Genomic DNA, 17,134 nt, shown 5'->3' with positions numbered 1-17,134 from the left:
GTGTATATGGCCCTGAGGTTCACTCAGCCTACACCAAAAATGAGTACCAGGTTAATTCCTGGGGGCAAAGGCAGCCGGGCTTAGAGCTAACCACTCTACCCCATCAAGTGCCGAGGTTATAGATAGTGGAAGCCTTTACCTTCCACCTCTCCAAGGGCCTTCATGGCCTGTACGGAGAAGACTTTGCTTTTACAATACAGTATTCAGGTGCAATGTTCAGCATTTTCAAACCTGAAATTATCTCAGACAGTCACTTTTTGTCTGTAATAGTGCATTGTGTGGAACTTCCCAAAACACCCGCCGGGATGTAATCCAGGCTTTTTTCTGTAAGTATTGCTGAAAAACACAGTCTCACATCATAATTCAAGCTTACTGTTCACTGCCATATTTAGGATTACACCTAAAAATGCTTTGAATTCAGGAAGAGTAACATCTATCCACGACCTCCTAATAGACTCACATGTGAGGGGCGTAACCTTTTGAATGTTTACACTAGCATACCGGTTAGTCTCGCGCACAATTTCCGACAATAACTTGTCAGTCATGAATAATTGGAAAAAGTAAAGTTTACTCAAACTTGCGGTGGTTTATAAACTGACGTACCTGTGAATGGGCTTTTGAAGTACAAGTCAGTGTCACGGTATTCCCTCCAGCCATCAGTAAAGGTACCAGCACTGCCATTTAGCATAATTTTCTCATTATCAGGATTCTCATCACTCAACTCACCAACACAGTCTCGTTCCGCAATATCTTCCTCACCACTTAATTGAAAATTACTCTCACTATTGCTGAAATCAACGTCACTTTCACCTAAAAGTCTAGCTATTTCTTTCTCATGCTTCTCGAACGACGCCATGTTACTAAGCAATGTCTGTTTACAAACTGACATGGTCTTCAAAGAATGTGCAGAAAGCCTGATTTCAAAGAGATTATAGCTATACATGGCTTCAAATTGTCGTCGAAGGATGGCAGTAGCTTATTGTACCAGTAATTCAAGCACGCGTAACCCGACAAAGGAGTTATACAGGGGAAAAAATCATTTCGGGCATTGCCTGACATAGGATCTATGCGGGATATTCTCATTGTCGGGCATGCCCCGCTGTGCGAGTGCTAAGGGTTAAAGGCATCTGTGATGCATGTCTATCTTGGCTTAGTAAATAAAGTGCTTTCTCAGCCTTATGTTGATGTAATTCAAGTTGCTTTTCTGTTGCAGTCTTTGTAGCTGGAGAAGCTTTTTAAGTTGAATATGCATATGATCACAGGTACAGCAAGTGTCAGTTTTAGGCTTACCAAACGACACATTCGGAAAATCGTTCTTTAAAACTCCTTGATTATACTTGTACTGCACATGGGATTCAGGATATTTGAGCTGGAATGCATGATACATGCGAGTAACATTTAAATCAGTACTCAGATATAGCTTGCTACTAGCATTCCTTCTATTATGGCTCTCTTCTTTCGGAAATGATTGTATGTGCTCGCGAACAAGGTTATGGTCTTCCTCAGTATATTTCAACTTATGGATATGTGACAAAGGGTTTCTTCCTCTTTGATCATTGTCGGCACTGTTGCCCAATTTCTTCTTCATATTCAATGTTTGTAGCCTTCTGTTGGACACACCAAATATTTCTTTAAATGTTTTCGCACATACCTGAACAAGACTGTTTCCACTCGGAACTCAACAACACATAGCCGCTGGGATCCGAATAAGTTCTATGTCGCCTTCTAGCAATGTTTACAATGTCTATGCGATTCATGAGGTATGTTCCCTGTTGCTCATTAGAAACTCGTAAAATTCTGCTCCTGCGACAGGTCTCGCCACTTGTATTTACACTTGCAGCTCGCCTGTAACAAGCAAATGAGGATTATAATAATGAAATCTTAATTTAGTTAAAGTGATCACGCTAATGAAATTTAAATGAGACAGAGTTTTATTGTAATTTAATGTTGTTAGCACTCTTGAATGTACACATAACCTACATGCATGGCTGCAGGTGGAAAAAATATCATATATACATACCATCGATGGAGGCAGAAGTATCCCTGGTTTCATTTTACCTTTGCCATTAACATAAGGATGTCCGTGAATGCAACGTTCTCTGTTAACAATCCGTTGTTTTGCTTTTGTCCCACCATTCGCAGCTTGCATTTTGCTAACCTTTCTGCAAGTAAACAACTCGTTAGCACGCAAACAGTTCCACAATGTGTGCTGGCACTTGTATCACTCCCTACAAAAACGCTGTTGGACTTGTACCAGGTTCCATCTATCGGAGAGGTTTTGAACTACAAAGGGAGGTTGGTTCAACTTATATTCTTTTCCATATTATTGGCGACAGCACATAGATCAATTTTAGCAAAAAAAAACCCCAAAAAAACAAAAACGCATTCTTGCATTTTGTGGCACTTGTATCATTTCCCAGTTCCACTTCACAATTATTGTTTTAACCGGGCAACTATCCTCAAATACAGTATTTGTTCACAAGCTTGCAAACATTTCCAAAACTACAAATATCCTATCACTAGGAAAAGAAGTTCAGAAATTTTTACACTGGACAGCTATCGAGGAATTATTTTCCTCTTTAATAATAGGTCAATTCAGTAAAGGTGTCAAGACAGTCAGGTGGATACATTTTCTGCTTTAGGTCAACTGGAATGGCAGTGCAACTGTTGCTCTTTCCCAATTGGGTTATTCATATAAGAAAGAAGGCAAAGTTTTACCTTGTGCTATGCAACATTAGTACCATGAGTCACAACTTGCAGCACAAATATCTAGGCGCGGTATAACTGTCCCTTTATTTTCTTGCGGACAACATGATCGTGCGGTGAACAAGAGAAGCTGCCAACTTGCCAACTTATGAACTGGGGACAAGGCAACTCCTACACACTGTTAGGTGCAGCTACTAACATAACCACTGGTCTGGATTGGTTAGGTCCGGATAGTGACAAAATCATATGACTGGGGTCAAGCAAAGGGGGTGTGGGGAAAAAGTACTCCATAGGGCAAAAGCAGCACATTCTATGTGGGCTAGTGGTGAAAAACTGAATTAATTATGCCAGATAGTGCATTAGTGTGGACTGGTTACATGTAGCAAATGACAAACTAATAAACTTTTCTAGGTAGGCAGTGCATTTGATGTGACAAATCCCCACCAATGACTGTGTTTTTATTTTGCGCAGGTTGGTAACGGAATGTATCTCTCTTGATTGCTGGAAATGATGTCATATCTGATTATATGTCACGAAATGCTACTAGCTTTATGCCATTAATGATCATAATAATCTGAAAATGGTACTAACTTGCTTCAATGAAAATGTTGTTTCCAGCCTTCCCATTAATGCCAGTGATGCCACAGCACAGAAGGTTGTACCTCCATGGGACTCTTGCTCTGGTCCTTGACCAATTCCATAATCATATGACTGTAATGAGATATTAAACTTACTTTAGACAGTAATGAAATATTAGGTTCACTAGATTCAAACAATTAGCAACATGCAAAGAGCTTGATACAAAACATACAGTTCACTGGTAAGATGACTTGGAATTACACACATCATCATTATGCCTTTAATAATCACAATAAATACATACAAACATCTTCATTATAGACTTATGTCTTTCAGCATGCAGCCTGCAAGCCGCTGTGAATTTATTAACCCGTCACAATCCTCTATTTGTAGATAGTTCTGTGGCCTTTTTTAGTTCTATACCTCTTATCTTTAACCCTGACAATTACACCATACGATTTTCTGACGTGTTGTGCGAATGAATGCCATCTAGTCCTCATAAGGAGGGGAGAGTTATCCCCTCCACCACCTCTATTCCTTGTTCATTCCGTCTGGTAACTTTAATGTAACTTTCAATAATAGGCTTTGAGTGGCACGTCTTCGAGACGTGTGGTGTAAAAATTAAATAATTGAAAAGGAGGTTCAACCTATTCAATACTTAAAAGAAAGAAATGCAGTAATCACATTCCTATTTAAATGGGACCGGTTTCGACCTTAGTCCAGGTCATCATCAGCCGTAAAAACATGTACAATGTTTATGAATATTGGAGGTCAGTTTTGTGAAACTGACCTCCAAAACATTGTACATGTTTTTACGGCTGATGATGACCTGGACTAAGGTCGAAACCGGTCCCATTTAAATAGGAATGTGATTACTGCATTTCTTTCTTTTAAGTATTGAATAGGTTGAACCTCCTTTTCAATTATTTAATTTTTAACATCAATAATTTCAATACGGAACAATGAAGTTTTTATCTTTAAACGTGTGGTGTAACTAAAGCGATATTTATAGACGTGTTACTGTCAGGGTCAAACTGTTAAAAACTGAGTCTAACCACAGTCACTTTGGTCTCCCACTACTTCTCTTACCCTTCATAACAGAGTCCATTATTCTCCTAGGTAACCTATTCTCCTCCATTCACCTCACATACCCACAATGAAGCCAGTTTATGCGAACAGCTTCATTCATCAAGTTCATTCCTAACTTGTCCTTTACCTCCTCATTCCGAGTACCCTCCTGTCATTGTTTCCACTTGTTTATACCTGCAATAATTCTTGCTACTTTCATGTCCATTACTTCTAACTAATGAATAAAAAGTGTGAATGTTTCTTTGGGGGGGGAGAGAGTTATGCGAGTAAATACAGTATCTGTTAGATATCTTGGTAGTGCAATGTTATGGAGAATAGTGTTCAAGATATACATGGACAATTCTACATACCACTGCCACCTCACAGAATGAGCTGGAGAGAAAATGCAGCTGTTTCACCACTAGGTGCTGGAGTGTTGTGCATGTAACTGTAAAATGATAACCCAATGTGACAATGCCAGAAGGGTGAATATTTCCTTTCAATATGAACATGATCATCCATAGCCATCAAGGGCTGGGGTGCGCTTGAAAGCATTCCAACTGGTTCCTCAGTTATTAATCTTTTGTCTATGAAACCTGGGATACTGTATTCCAAAACCAGGTCCTCAAAAATTACCTTTCTTCTCGTGGAATTTGGGACAACTTAGCCATCAGCCCCAATGAAATCAGAGTGTGTATAGCTTTCTATTGCCAGATAACCTGTGCCATTATGGTATCTTACTGATATAATTGCAATTAACTCAGGACACTTGTATTCTCTGTCCCGTTGAGTAGGGAAAATAATAGTAATCCACCAGCTGTAATAATCACATAACCACATTTCAGTTCAGAATTGTAGTGAAGATAAGGCATATTAGATAGTATCTTGCCTGTTATATTCGTGTTTTTCTTTGTGTACGGCAATCCTTTCGATACTTAAGCATTTAACCAAACGCAAGGTTTCATTTCTATTAGAGCATAGTAGGATAAAGTAATACTAAAGAAATAATCTTCTGTCTACGCGTTCAACTTTGTTGGTAATCCTTGAGCACGGCAGTTCTTGCGAATTTCAAACTTTAGGCCTAATTGCAATTTTCATTTCTATTTGTGTTTAATAATAACCTTTTCTAATTAGGATACGTCTGAACGTAGTTTTTAAACTGTTGTAGTGTATTGTAGTGACTTATTAGAAATTAAGAATGCTTATTCAATTATTTTGAGTAGTCTTGCGAATTTCAAACTTTAATTGTAATTTCCATTTCAGTTCGTGCTTAGTAAGAACCTGTTGTATTATTATTAGGATATGTCTGAACATAGTTTAAAATCATTGTAGTGTATTATAGTAGGTATCTTATCATAAATTAGTGTGTTTATTCTATTACTGTGAAATAGAATCTGTTGTATCTGTATTAACTTTCTTACTAGAATTCTGTTACAGTAATTAGGGTAGACTTAACTGCAGTTTAGAATTGTGTAGACCTAATTCCTGTGTATTACTTTCGGTTTTCAGTAATTAACAGCAATTTTCATTCTGTTAGGGTGTTGTAGAAACAAAATTCGTACAACTAAGTAGTATTGTAGTATAGTAGTAGCTTATATTAATTACCTTATTGTTGTGTGATCTCTGTGAACTATCCTAGACAATATTTCTTTCCTTTCGTTTTTATAGGCAATATTTCTTTCCTTTCGTTTTTATTTGCACAGAATAAGTTATTTTATTTTCCCTTTTCTTCCCATTATTTCATAAATAATGGCTATGTAGTGCAAGTGTTGCAACTGTGGGTGTGGCCAGGAATTAAGGAGTATGAGGGAGGAGTTGGAGAGTTTGAGGGAGATAATTAGGATTCTCTCAGAAGACAGGAAGGAAAGTAGGCCTCCCTCAAATAACGTACAGGATACAGTAGGTGTAAAGGAAGGATGGGAAGGAAATGGGAGAATTGTAGAAGACAGGTCATCTAATGTTTTAAGAGGAAGGAGATTGCAGGCTAAGGGCTCTGTTCAGGATCAGAATTCAGGACAGGTGTCTGTGAGAAATCGGTACGAGTCACTGCAGGTAGAACAACCGAGGAAAGATGAGGAACAGGGAATTGTTGCTGATATGTGTGGAAGTAGGAGGAAGGGAAAAGGTAGGAAAGGGAAATGTAGTCTAGTGGAAAGGAAAAGACAGGTGGAACTGGGAGGGAGAAAAGGGAGGAGGAAGTAGCTTCTGCAGCAGTGAGAGAAGATAGGGCTGACTAGGAGGGGAGGGGTTCAAATGAGGTGGGTAGAGTTGAGGCTCTGGTCATGGGGGATTCCATCGTTAGACATGTGGGGAAAGTGTGTGGAGGAAAGGGAACCAGGGTAGAGTGTTATCCAGGAATCAGGCTGAGGCAGATGTTGAGGAAAGTAGAAGAGAAGGAAGAGGGAAAGGAGAAGGTGGTAGTCTTTCACGTTGGTACTAACAACGTAAGGCAAGCAGGTATTAGTACCAACATAGTTGGGGGTGTGTGGGATCTGGTAAATGCAGCATGGATGAGGTTTAAGGAAGAGGAGATTGTTATCAGTGGAATACTGTGTAGGAGGGATACTGACTGGAAGGTGATTAGGGATTTAAATGAGACTATGGAGTGGGTATGTGGGAAACTGGGAGTGAGATTTCTAGATCCTAATGGGTAGGTAGGAAACAGGGATCTGCGCTCAGATGGCCTTCACTTAAACCGCAGTGGTACATATAAGTTAGGAAACTTGTTTAGAAGGGTTATAGGCAGGTACATTCAGGGAAACGGGGTGGCATAGGGAGTGCTGTTAAGCGAACAGGGAACTGGAAATCAAGTAGGGATGACATAAAAATGTTAGTGCTCAATTGTAGAAGCATTGTAAATAAAGGAATCGAATTAAGTAATTTAATAGATATATACTTACCAGATATTGTAATAGGAGTTGAATCATGGCTGAGAAATGATATAATGGATGCAGAAATATTCTCACGGAACTGGAGTGTGTATCGTAGAGATAGGATAAGAATGGTAGGAGGGGGTGTATTCTTTCTGGTGAAAGAAGAATTTGTAAGCTACGAAAAAGTTAAGGAAGAAAAACAAGGCTCATCTCTAAAGATAATAAGCAACTTGATGTCTTTGGAGTGTGCAGACTGGGACGCTGATTCAGAATTATTTGATAATTAGCTATGTGGGAAACAATAAGGAAAGGAACGTGAGTGTAGCGGGTGATTTCAATTTACCAAATGTCAATTGGGAAGGTAATATGAACGACAGGAAGCATGAACAACAAATGGCAAATAAGTTCATATGGAAAGGGTACCTGATTCAGAAAGTGATGGAACCAACTAGAGGGAAGAATATTTTGGATGTGGTGCTGATAAAACCAGATGAGCTCTATAGAGAAACCGAAGTAATAGATGGTATTAGTGATCACGAAGCTGTTTTTATACTAGTTAAAAATAAATGTGAAAGAAAGGAAGGTATTAAAATTGGGACTATTAGGCAGTTCGATATGGCTGATAAAACAGGCATGAGGGAGTTTTTAAAAAGTAACTAAGATCTCTGGAAAATGGTAAATAAAAATGTAAACAGACTCTGGGATGGGTTTAAAGCAATTGTTGAGGAATATGAAAATAGGTTTGTACCTTTAAAGGTGGTAAGGAATGGTAAAGATCCACTATATTATAACAGAGAAGTAAAGAGACTAAGAAGGTGGTGCAGGTTGGAATGAAATAGAGTTAGAAATGGTTATGGAAGTAAAGAGAAATTGAAGGAACTTACTAGGAAATTGAATCTAGCAAAGAAGTCAGCTAAAGATAACATGATGGCAAGCATAATTGGTGGGCATACAAATTTTAGTGAAAAATGAAAGGGTATATATAGGTACTTTAAGGCAGAAACAGGTTCAAAGAAGGACATTCCAAGAATCATTAATGAACGAGGGGAGTGTGTATGCGAGGATCTTCAAAAGGCAGAACTATTCAGTCAGCAGTATGTAAAGATTGTTGATTACAAGGACAATGTCCAGATAGGGGAGTTGAGTAATACTAAAGAGGTATTAAAATTTACCTATGATAACATTTACAGTAAGATAAAAAAGTTGAAACCTAGAAAAGCAGCTGGAATTGATAAAATTTCTGGGGATATAGTAAAGGCAATGGGTTGGGATATAGTACCATATCTGAAATACTTATTTGATTATTGTTTGGTTGAAGGAGCTATACCAAATGAATGGAGAGTTGCTATAGTAGCCCCTGTGTATAAAGGAAAGGGTGATAGACATAAAGCTGAAAATTTACAGGCCAGTAAGTTTGACATGCATTGCATGTAAGCTTTGGGAAAGCATTCTTTCTGATTATATTAGACATGTTTGCGAAATTAATAACTGGTTTGACAGAAGGCAGTTTGGGTTTAGGAAAGGTTATTCCACTGAAGCTCAGCTTGTAGGATTTCAGCAAGATATAGCAGTTATCCTGGATTCAGGAGGCCAAATGGACTGTATTGCGATTGACCTATCTAAGGCATTTGATAGGGTAGATCATGGAAGACTGCTGGCAAAAATTAGTGCTATTGGACTAAAAAAAGAGTGACTGAATGGGTGGCTATATTTCTAGAAAATAGAACTCAGAGAATTAGAGTAGGCAAAGCTTTATCTGACCCTGTAATAATTAAGAGGGGAATTCCTCAAGGCAGTATTATTGGACCTTTATGTTTTCTTATATATATCAATGAAATGTGTAAAGAAGTGGAATCAGAGATAAGGCTGTTTGCAGATGATGTTATTTTGTATAGAGTAATAAATAAGTTACAAGATTGTGAGCGGCTGCAGGGTGACCTCGATAGTGTTGTGTGATGGACGGTGGGCAATGGTATGATGATAAACAGGGTTAAAAGTCAGGTTGTGAGTTTCACAAATAGGAAAAGTCCTCTCAGTTTTAATTACTGTATTGATGGGGTGAATGTTCCTTTTGGGGATCATTGTAAGTACCTAGGTGTTAATATAAGAAAATACGTTCATTGGGGTAATCACATAAATACGATTGTTAATAAAGGGTATAGATCTCTGCACATGGTTATGAGGGTATTTAGGGGTTGTAGTAAGGACACACATGAATATAGATGTCAGAAAGTCCTTTGCAAAATCATATGTATGGAGTACACTTCAGTATGGAAGTGAGAGTTGGACTCTGGGTAAATTAGAAAGGAATCAACTTGAAGCTGCTGAAATGTGGATATGGCGGAAAATGACCAGAACGAGCTGGACGGAAAGAAAAACCAACCTGGAAGTCTTAAGGGAAGTTAAAGAAGAGAGAAGATTCTTAAAGGAAATGGAAAACAGGAAAATAAAATTTATTAGACATGTCATCAGACACAACACTTTCATCACTAACATACTTGAAACCGGGCGAGTTGGCCGTGCGTGTAGAGGCGCGCAGCTGTGAGCTTGCATCCGGGAGATAGTAGGTTCGAATCCCACTATCGGCAGCCCTGAAAATGGTTTTCCGTGGTTTCCCATTTTCACACCAGGCAAATGCTGGGGCTGTACCTTAATTAAGGCCACAGCCGCTTCTTTCCAACTCCTAGGCCTTTCCTATCCCATCGTCGCCATAAGACCTATCTGTGTCGGTGCGACGTAAAGCCCCTAGCAAAAAAAACAAAAAAACAAAACCATACTTGAAGGGAAAGTGATGGGAAAGAATGGGAGAGGAAGACCTAGGATGAAGTATTTGGACGACATCAAGAAGAGGTTAGGTTGTAACAATTACATGGAACTGAAACGAACAGCCAATGAAAGGAGAGAGTGGTTGCATCGACAAGGCATCAGCCTTTAGAATATTGATTGATTGATTGATTGACTGATTGATTGATTGATTGATTAAGGACATAAAGGAGAGGGCATATAAGTCTCTGGTAAGACCCCAACTAGAGTATGGTTCCAGTGTATGGGACCCTCACCAGGATTACTTGATTCAAGAACTGGAAAAAGTCCAAAGAAAAGCAGCTCGATTTGTTCTGGGTGATTTCCGACAAAAGAGTAGCGTTACAAAAATGTTGCAAAGTTTGGGCTGGGAAGACTTGGGAGAAAGGAGACGAGCTGCTAGATTAAGTGGTATGTTACATGTTATAATTCTCATGTTAGGTCCGTATTAAAATGTACGTAAATACAAATTATGTTACAAGTGTTATTATTTTTTTAACATCCACCTATTCAATACAATGAGATCCTCTACAGGAGTATTCAAGGAGGCACATTTCTGTTTCATTACAGTATAAAGATTGAGTTGTTTATTGCTCTACCCACAACAATTTTTTTTTTTTTTTTTTTTTTTTTTTTTGGGTGCATTGATTCAACGCTCCGGAAAGTATAATCATGTGAACTTTTGACATGCAGCTTGATACTGCGATTTTAGCCAAGGACATTCTAATAAATTTTATGTTTGGACAGACACCTACATTGATATCCTCTTTTTGTAACAGCAATCAGGATCCTGATTTTTCACCATACAGGTTTGAGTTTGAGGCTGATGATGCCCTTAATATGGGCGAAACATGTCCCTTAACATTTTATAATAATATTTAATTTCTAAAAAAGATCTCTTTGTATTGAATAGGTGGATATTAAAAAAATAATAACACTTGTAACATACCTTGTATTTAAGTGGTATGTTCCGAACTGTCAGTGGAGAGATGGCGTGGGAGGACATCAGTAGACGAATAAGTTTGAGTGGTGTCTTTAAAAGTAGGAAAGATAATATGAAGATAAAGTTGGAATTCAAGAGGACAAATTGGGGCAAATATTCGTTTATAGGAAGGGGAGTTAGGGATTGGAATAACTTACCAAGGGAAAGGTTCAATAATTTTCCAATTTCTTTGCGATCATTTAAGAAAAAATTAGAAAAATAACAGACAGGGAATCTACCACCTGGGCGACTGCTCTCAATGCAGATCGGTAGTGATTGATTGATTGATTGATTGATTGATTGATTGATTGATTGATTGATTGATTGATTGATTGATAGGAGAGGGAAGGAAGCATTCTTTTTTACATATTAGGAACCATCTCAACATTAATCTGGAATGAAGTTAGAGACCAAGTTTAGGGTAGCAGAGAATGGGACTTTCTTGATTTCCTACTTAATAATGTTACTAAAGGGTGAGTACAACCCAATCCCATCCCTCATAGCAATTTTAAATTTTAAATTTCTGACAGAGCCAGGAACTGAGTATAAGCCAGGTGGGAAGCTACTACAGTATGCAAATTCCAAGTCCACAGCAGTACATTTAGGGGGCTGTCACACTGGATCGATCGAACTATTGCAATTACCCGACTGAAAAATTAAACCTACAGAGGGCAGTCGAACCAGTCACACAGCATCGATCGTCAGCAATTAGCTATGAGGGATGAAGATCGATTGCTTTGTGAAAACAGGCGTGTCCGTTTTCAGTGGCAGTCGGTTGATAATGGCGGACATAACATCGTGGTCTGTTGATGAAATCGAAAAATTAATTTTCCTAGTGCATAAAAACGAAGTGTTGCATAATCATAGACTCCCTGGATATAGTAACAGGGAGACCATGGATTCGTATGGCATTCTATAGAGCTGAGAATTGGGACTAAAACTGGTACCAGTAATTATTAGCTTTATTATGGTTATGTTATGAGTAGTGTTATCTGAACTTAATTATTGGTGAAACATATTGTATGGAATAGATTGGTAAAAAAAGTTACACTAGGAGAAGTAGTAATTATTGTTCTCATGACTTAATCGAAGAAAAGATTGGAAAACATAAGCAGTGCTTACCTAACCTCCATCTCGTACCTAATGGAATGAACACCATTTTTCGGTTTCATGAAAAATAAGTGTATATGCCATAAATACTACATGTATATTTTCTTTGTCAAAATATTATAATTCATTGTTTCAGGAAAACGTTGTGCCAAAAAATGGCAAATTCTGAGGGCAGGGTATTGAACTCTGAGAGATAACATATTCCCCTCAGGTTCTACTGTACAGGAAAAAAAAGAAAAAAGGAATCTACCTTGATGCCCTCAACTTTATGGAACCTTTCATTGCTGAAAGAAAGTATAATTCTATAACATTTATTTTAGTAGTAGGCCTACAGTACAGATCAGAGTTCTAGTAGTGAAAGTGAGGGGAAAATGCAGTCTGTAGGCCGTAAGTTCTATCCACCTGTTCATTAATGCATCAGAAATAACTTAAACATATAATATAACCTAACAATCATCTTACTAAAATAATTATTGAAACTAATAATTTCTTAAACAGAAGACTTGTGTGCATACTACTAACTCTTGGAATTCAAGTATTATTGAAGGGACTTCAACTTATAGTCCAGTGACTTCTGCTATACTACAAAAAGCTCTGCCAGCAGTCCACAAAAAAGAAAAAACTGTGAAAGTGACAGTGATGTGTTAAGTAAATATTTAGAAAAGAAACTGAAAAATGAAGAAAAAACTTCATCAATATTATTTTTAGAAAGTCTCCACGATGACATGGAAAGAATGAGTGAACTAGGTCAAAGGATATTCAGAGTTAAAGTTTAGGAACTGTTGTACACAATGTTAGATCAAGAATGAATCTAATAAAATATATGCCCTTGAGAAAAGTTCTACTTCTTAAATTAAATCTGTTTTCCTTCTACTTATCTATCAACATTTATTGGAATCCTCAGTGAGTTATGTATATTAGCACCTGATGGGCAAGTAGCCTTAACTCCAATTTTTATTAATGATGAGATAATGGCGTTATCACAATATATTAATGTGTATATTTTATGTGGTAGAACATGTAGGGAACAAAAGAGTATTTTGAAAAACTGATAGTACCGGTAGGTCCTTTTTGTGTGTATGTGAAAGCAGTTGCACAGCACAAGTGGTCTGCAACCAGACCGGTGTATAGATAGTTTTGTCCAGGAGCTGACTTCGTTCTTACAGAATACTGTTGATCGCAACTGTAAGCTTATTGCACTAGGTTTTTTTTTTTTGCTAGTTGTTTTACGTCGCACCGACACAGATAGGTCTTACGGCGACGATGGGACAGGAAAGGGCTTTCAATTCTCTTTTAGGGTTCTTCCCTACTGCCATCACTTTAGTCTTGGAAAGACTAATGTTCATATCATACTTATTGCACCTTTTTTCAAGCTGCAAGGTATTAGAATGCATGGTTTCAGCAGAGTCTGTCATTAAGACCAAGTTGTCCGCATAGGACAAACTGCTTACTACATTTCTATCTAACTTAATCCCTCCCTGCCGCTTTATACCTTTGTAACTTACCCTTTATCTTCTCATTCCAAGTACTCTCCTGCCACTGATCATACCTGTTTGAACCAGTGATCATCCTCGCTACTCTCATGTCTGTTACTTCTAACTTATGAATAACATATACTGAGTCCATTGAGGGCATCATAGTAGATCCAAAGGTGAAAAATTCATTTGTGATAATTTTGACAGGTGTTTCTACCAATGTTTTGTAGATTTTAATCTATACAATAAAAAATTTCATTTTATGTGATGTGATATTAAGCGGATATGATGGCAGAAATTGTATTTAATAAAAATATATTTATATGACAGTTATATGCTTGTAAAAAATGTTGAGTAGATTAATTACCCTAAAATCTGAAATCTTACAAGAGCCACGCACCCTACTCTGTCAAATATTATTTTATATAATCAGTATTTACAAACAATCTTGACAGACAATGTAAGACATAGCAAACTGAAATCATTTAAGAAAAAACTAGGTGATAGGAAATTTACCACTTGAGCAACAGCTCTAAATAACATTCTACTGTAGACTCCATAGTGTTCAGTTATTGGAAAGGCATACTCTTCACTTCTGAAATAGAAGGCAAGGTGCTTGTTATTAACATCTACAATTGTTTTGCAGTGTTTGGTATTCATTTTTGGTGAAAATGAAGGCAAAGTTTTCATTTTCCTTCAGCTGATTCATAAGGAAAGTATTTCAGGATAGACAGGCTAGGTAGTGTTCACATCAGTAAAGAAGATACATATAAACAATATACAGGAAGGTAAAATCAACACTGAGGTAAGAAAAAGTCCTACCAGTGCTTTGTGAGGAAAATTTGTAACTCTGTACCATGGAGTTTACCAGTAACTTGGATGGAAGTACAGGATTTATTATAATAATAATAATAATAATAATAATAATAATAATAATAATAATAATAATAATAATAATAATAAAAGTACCCAAGAGAACAAAATTAACATTACATAAACAGTATTTCATACCAATTGTAACATACAGACTAGAAACGCTGGTAACTAATAAGACAGGATAGTATGATCCAAGCAGTAGAAATGAAATTTTTAAGAACATCGGTTAAAAAGACGTAGATGGATCAGATTTGGAAGGACATTAGAGAAGCTGGATTGGATATGGCAGAAGTAATGGAGCAGGAAAAGTGGAAGGACAGAAAGGAGTGGAGGAGGATTGTTAACCACACCCGGGCGACTGGAGTGGGACATTGATGATGGTGATGATGATGATAAATAATAATAATGTTATTGGCTTTATGTCCCACCAACTAATTTTACGGTTTTCGAAGATGCTGAGGTGTCGGGATTTAGTCCCACAGGAGTTCTTTTACGTACCAGTAAATCTACTGACACGAGGCTGACGTATTTGAGCACCTTCAAATGTCTGATCCACTCAGCTCGGCAGGATTTAGATTAATAGGTTTATTATTGCCAAGTGAGCAATTAGATCAGCTTGCCAGTGCAAAGTTTGTGGAGACAGTAGAATTTATGCATAGTGATAAGGGTAATAAACAAGACCTCACGTGTAATTTAAGTGTAAGCATAGTTTTGACAAGTATCAGTCTATTACCCTGCCAATTTACTCATAAGAACAATATTCTTTAGTTTTTAAGCTAGTGTACAGGGCACTAGCCTTACCTAAACTCCTCAAGAAATGTACACATATGCGAATACACAGAACCCTAATGAGAATTTAAATTTTCTACTTTGGAAGAGATGTCCTTAAGCAACCTTTCTTCACAGCCATTTGACAAAATTAGCTGCTTTTGAAGCTGATGTAGCCTTCAATGATGTAAATAAAGACAGGACTGACATTCTTGCAAAGTTTAGATTTGGACCTGAATTCTTCGAACAGAAGACAGTACGGAAATTCAGCAACATGTTTGTCATGAAAGCGATATGCTACTATTCTAAACATGGCATAATAACAAAGAAGGGAGGAAACAAGAGATTTGCAGAGGTTAATGGGGAGAGAAAGAATGAAATTATGAGGATATTAAACAGTGAAAGGAACTCCATTGCTTTTCCTTGTTTTTCTCAGTTTCACAATATTCATAACATATTTTCATTTTACTTTTTTTCAAAATTATTTACAGGATTGTAACAGAACATGAAACTCTATTTCTACATTAGGTAATGTATATTTGACTGGAAGCATTTCTTGATATGTCTATTATTTTGGTAGGTGGGGTCTCACCAAGTGGTAAGAAGAAAACAAAGAAAATTTAAAAGCTGTTAACATCCAGAAACCAGTAAATAAACAAATAAATACATACTTTCCACTGTTAATTGTGGCACTTTCAAATTATGAATTAAAATTGATGTACAAAAATGCATCCACTGTTTTCAGTCCTTTTTTTAAAATCAATACTTTATAAGCAACCTGTAGAATGCAAGCAAATGAACCTGCCACTAATCTTTTATCTATATTAATATATAAAGACGTAAAGTTTGTTTCTATGTAATGGCTAATTTCAGGAACTACTGGACCGATTCTAAAAATTCTTTCACTAATGGAAAGATACATTATCCCTGAGTGCTATAGGATATATTTTATTTTCAAAACAATTAGGGGGGGGGGACCGACGTGGGGAGATATAAAAATACTAGGCTAATATAAGTGAAATATCGAATTTGTCGTACAAGGACGAGCCAAAGATCATTTTAAGCCCTTTGACACAAAGAACGAAATTCTGTAAGCCCTATGGGCCCAAAATCCATGTTTGAAGGCCGTAAAACCAACCATTATTGAGATATTGGCTCCACACTACCCCTGCTCTAGGAATCGGATAAAGAAATGAACTGCCGTAACCATGGCAACATCAGCTCCAGTATGCTTACAGTAGCGAGATTATCTACAATATATCACAAAAACCTAACATATTACAGACATAAAATTTGGTATTTCTCCTTTAAAATAAAATAAAACTAATTTTTGTTTTCAGAATATCCAGAATATATGAGGATACATATATCACATAAACGGAAGATGTTACAGACGTTACAATTGGTAGGCCGTAGTTGGAATCTTTTAAAAATAAATGAACGCACAGTTTCTGGAAAATCCACTTAAGGGGGTGACATTTTTTTTAAAGAGAGTGATATTTTAAAATGAGTATCTTCTTCTCTTCTACCAGTTTTCCCACACAATGTGGGGTCGCGGGTGCGAACTGTGTCACACATGTGGATTTGACGCTGTTTTACGACTGGATGCTCTTCCTGACACCAACCCTATCCTAAAGATCCCACGAAATCTCAAATATGGCTTAGAGCTATCCACAGGAGTAATTGTAAAGTTACTAATTTATCAAAGGTATGCATCAAACATTTGGATGAAAGGTACATAGTGCAGGAAGATTCAATGATATGGTCTGATGGTTCTGTGCTAATTGTGAAACGTGATCAGTTAATATGAACTAATGATGCCATACCCACAAATTTCAAAAACTACAATATCTACAATGTCGTTTGAAAGTTTTCCCTCAAGAAAGAAAAGATCT

The 17,134-nt window shown here is 37.2% G+C and overlaps 1 protein-coding gene across 1 annotated transcript in view; it reads right to left on the bottom strand.

Moving 5' to 3' along the window:
• Positions 1–17,134, bottom strand: part of betaggt-I (geranylgeranyl transferase type-1 subunit beta) — a 135,233-nt gene that overhangs the window by 43,861 nt on the left and 74,238 nt on the right. The window contains exon 4 of the mRNA XM_067137803.2: positions 3,298–3,417. Within this exon, the coding sequence (XP_066993904.2) occupies positions 3,298–3,417 (120 nt within the window). The remainder of the gene's footprint in view (positions 1–3,297; positions 3,418–17,134) is intronic.

Source organism: Anabrus simplex, chromosome 1 (assembly GCF_040414725.1).
Source record: "Anabrus simplex isolate iqAnaSimp1 chromosome 1, ASM4041472v1, whole genome shotgun sequence".
Lineage (NCBI taxonomy): Eukaryota > Metazoa > Arthropoda > Insecta > Orthoptera > Tettigoniidae > Anabrus > Anabrus simplex.
Note: the sequence above shows the minus strand (reverse complement) of the source record. Positions and strands in the feature narration are given on the sequence as shown.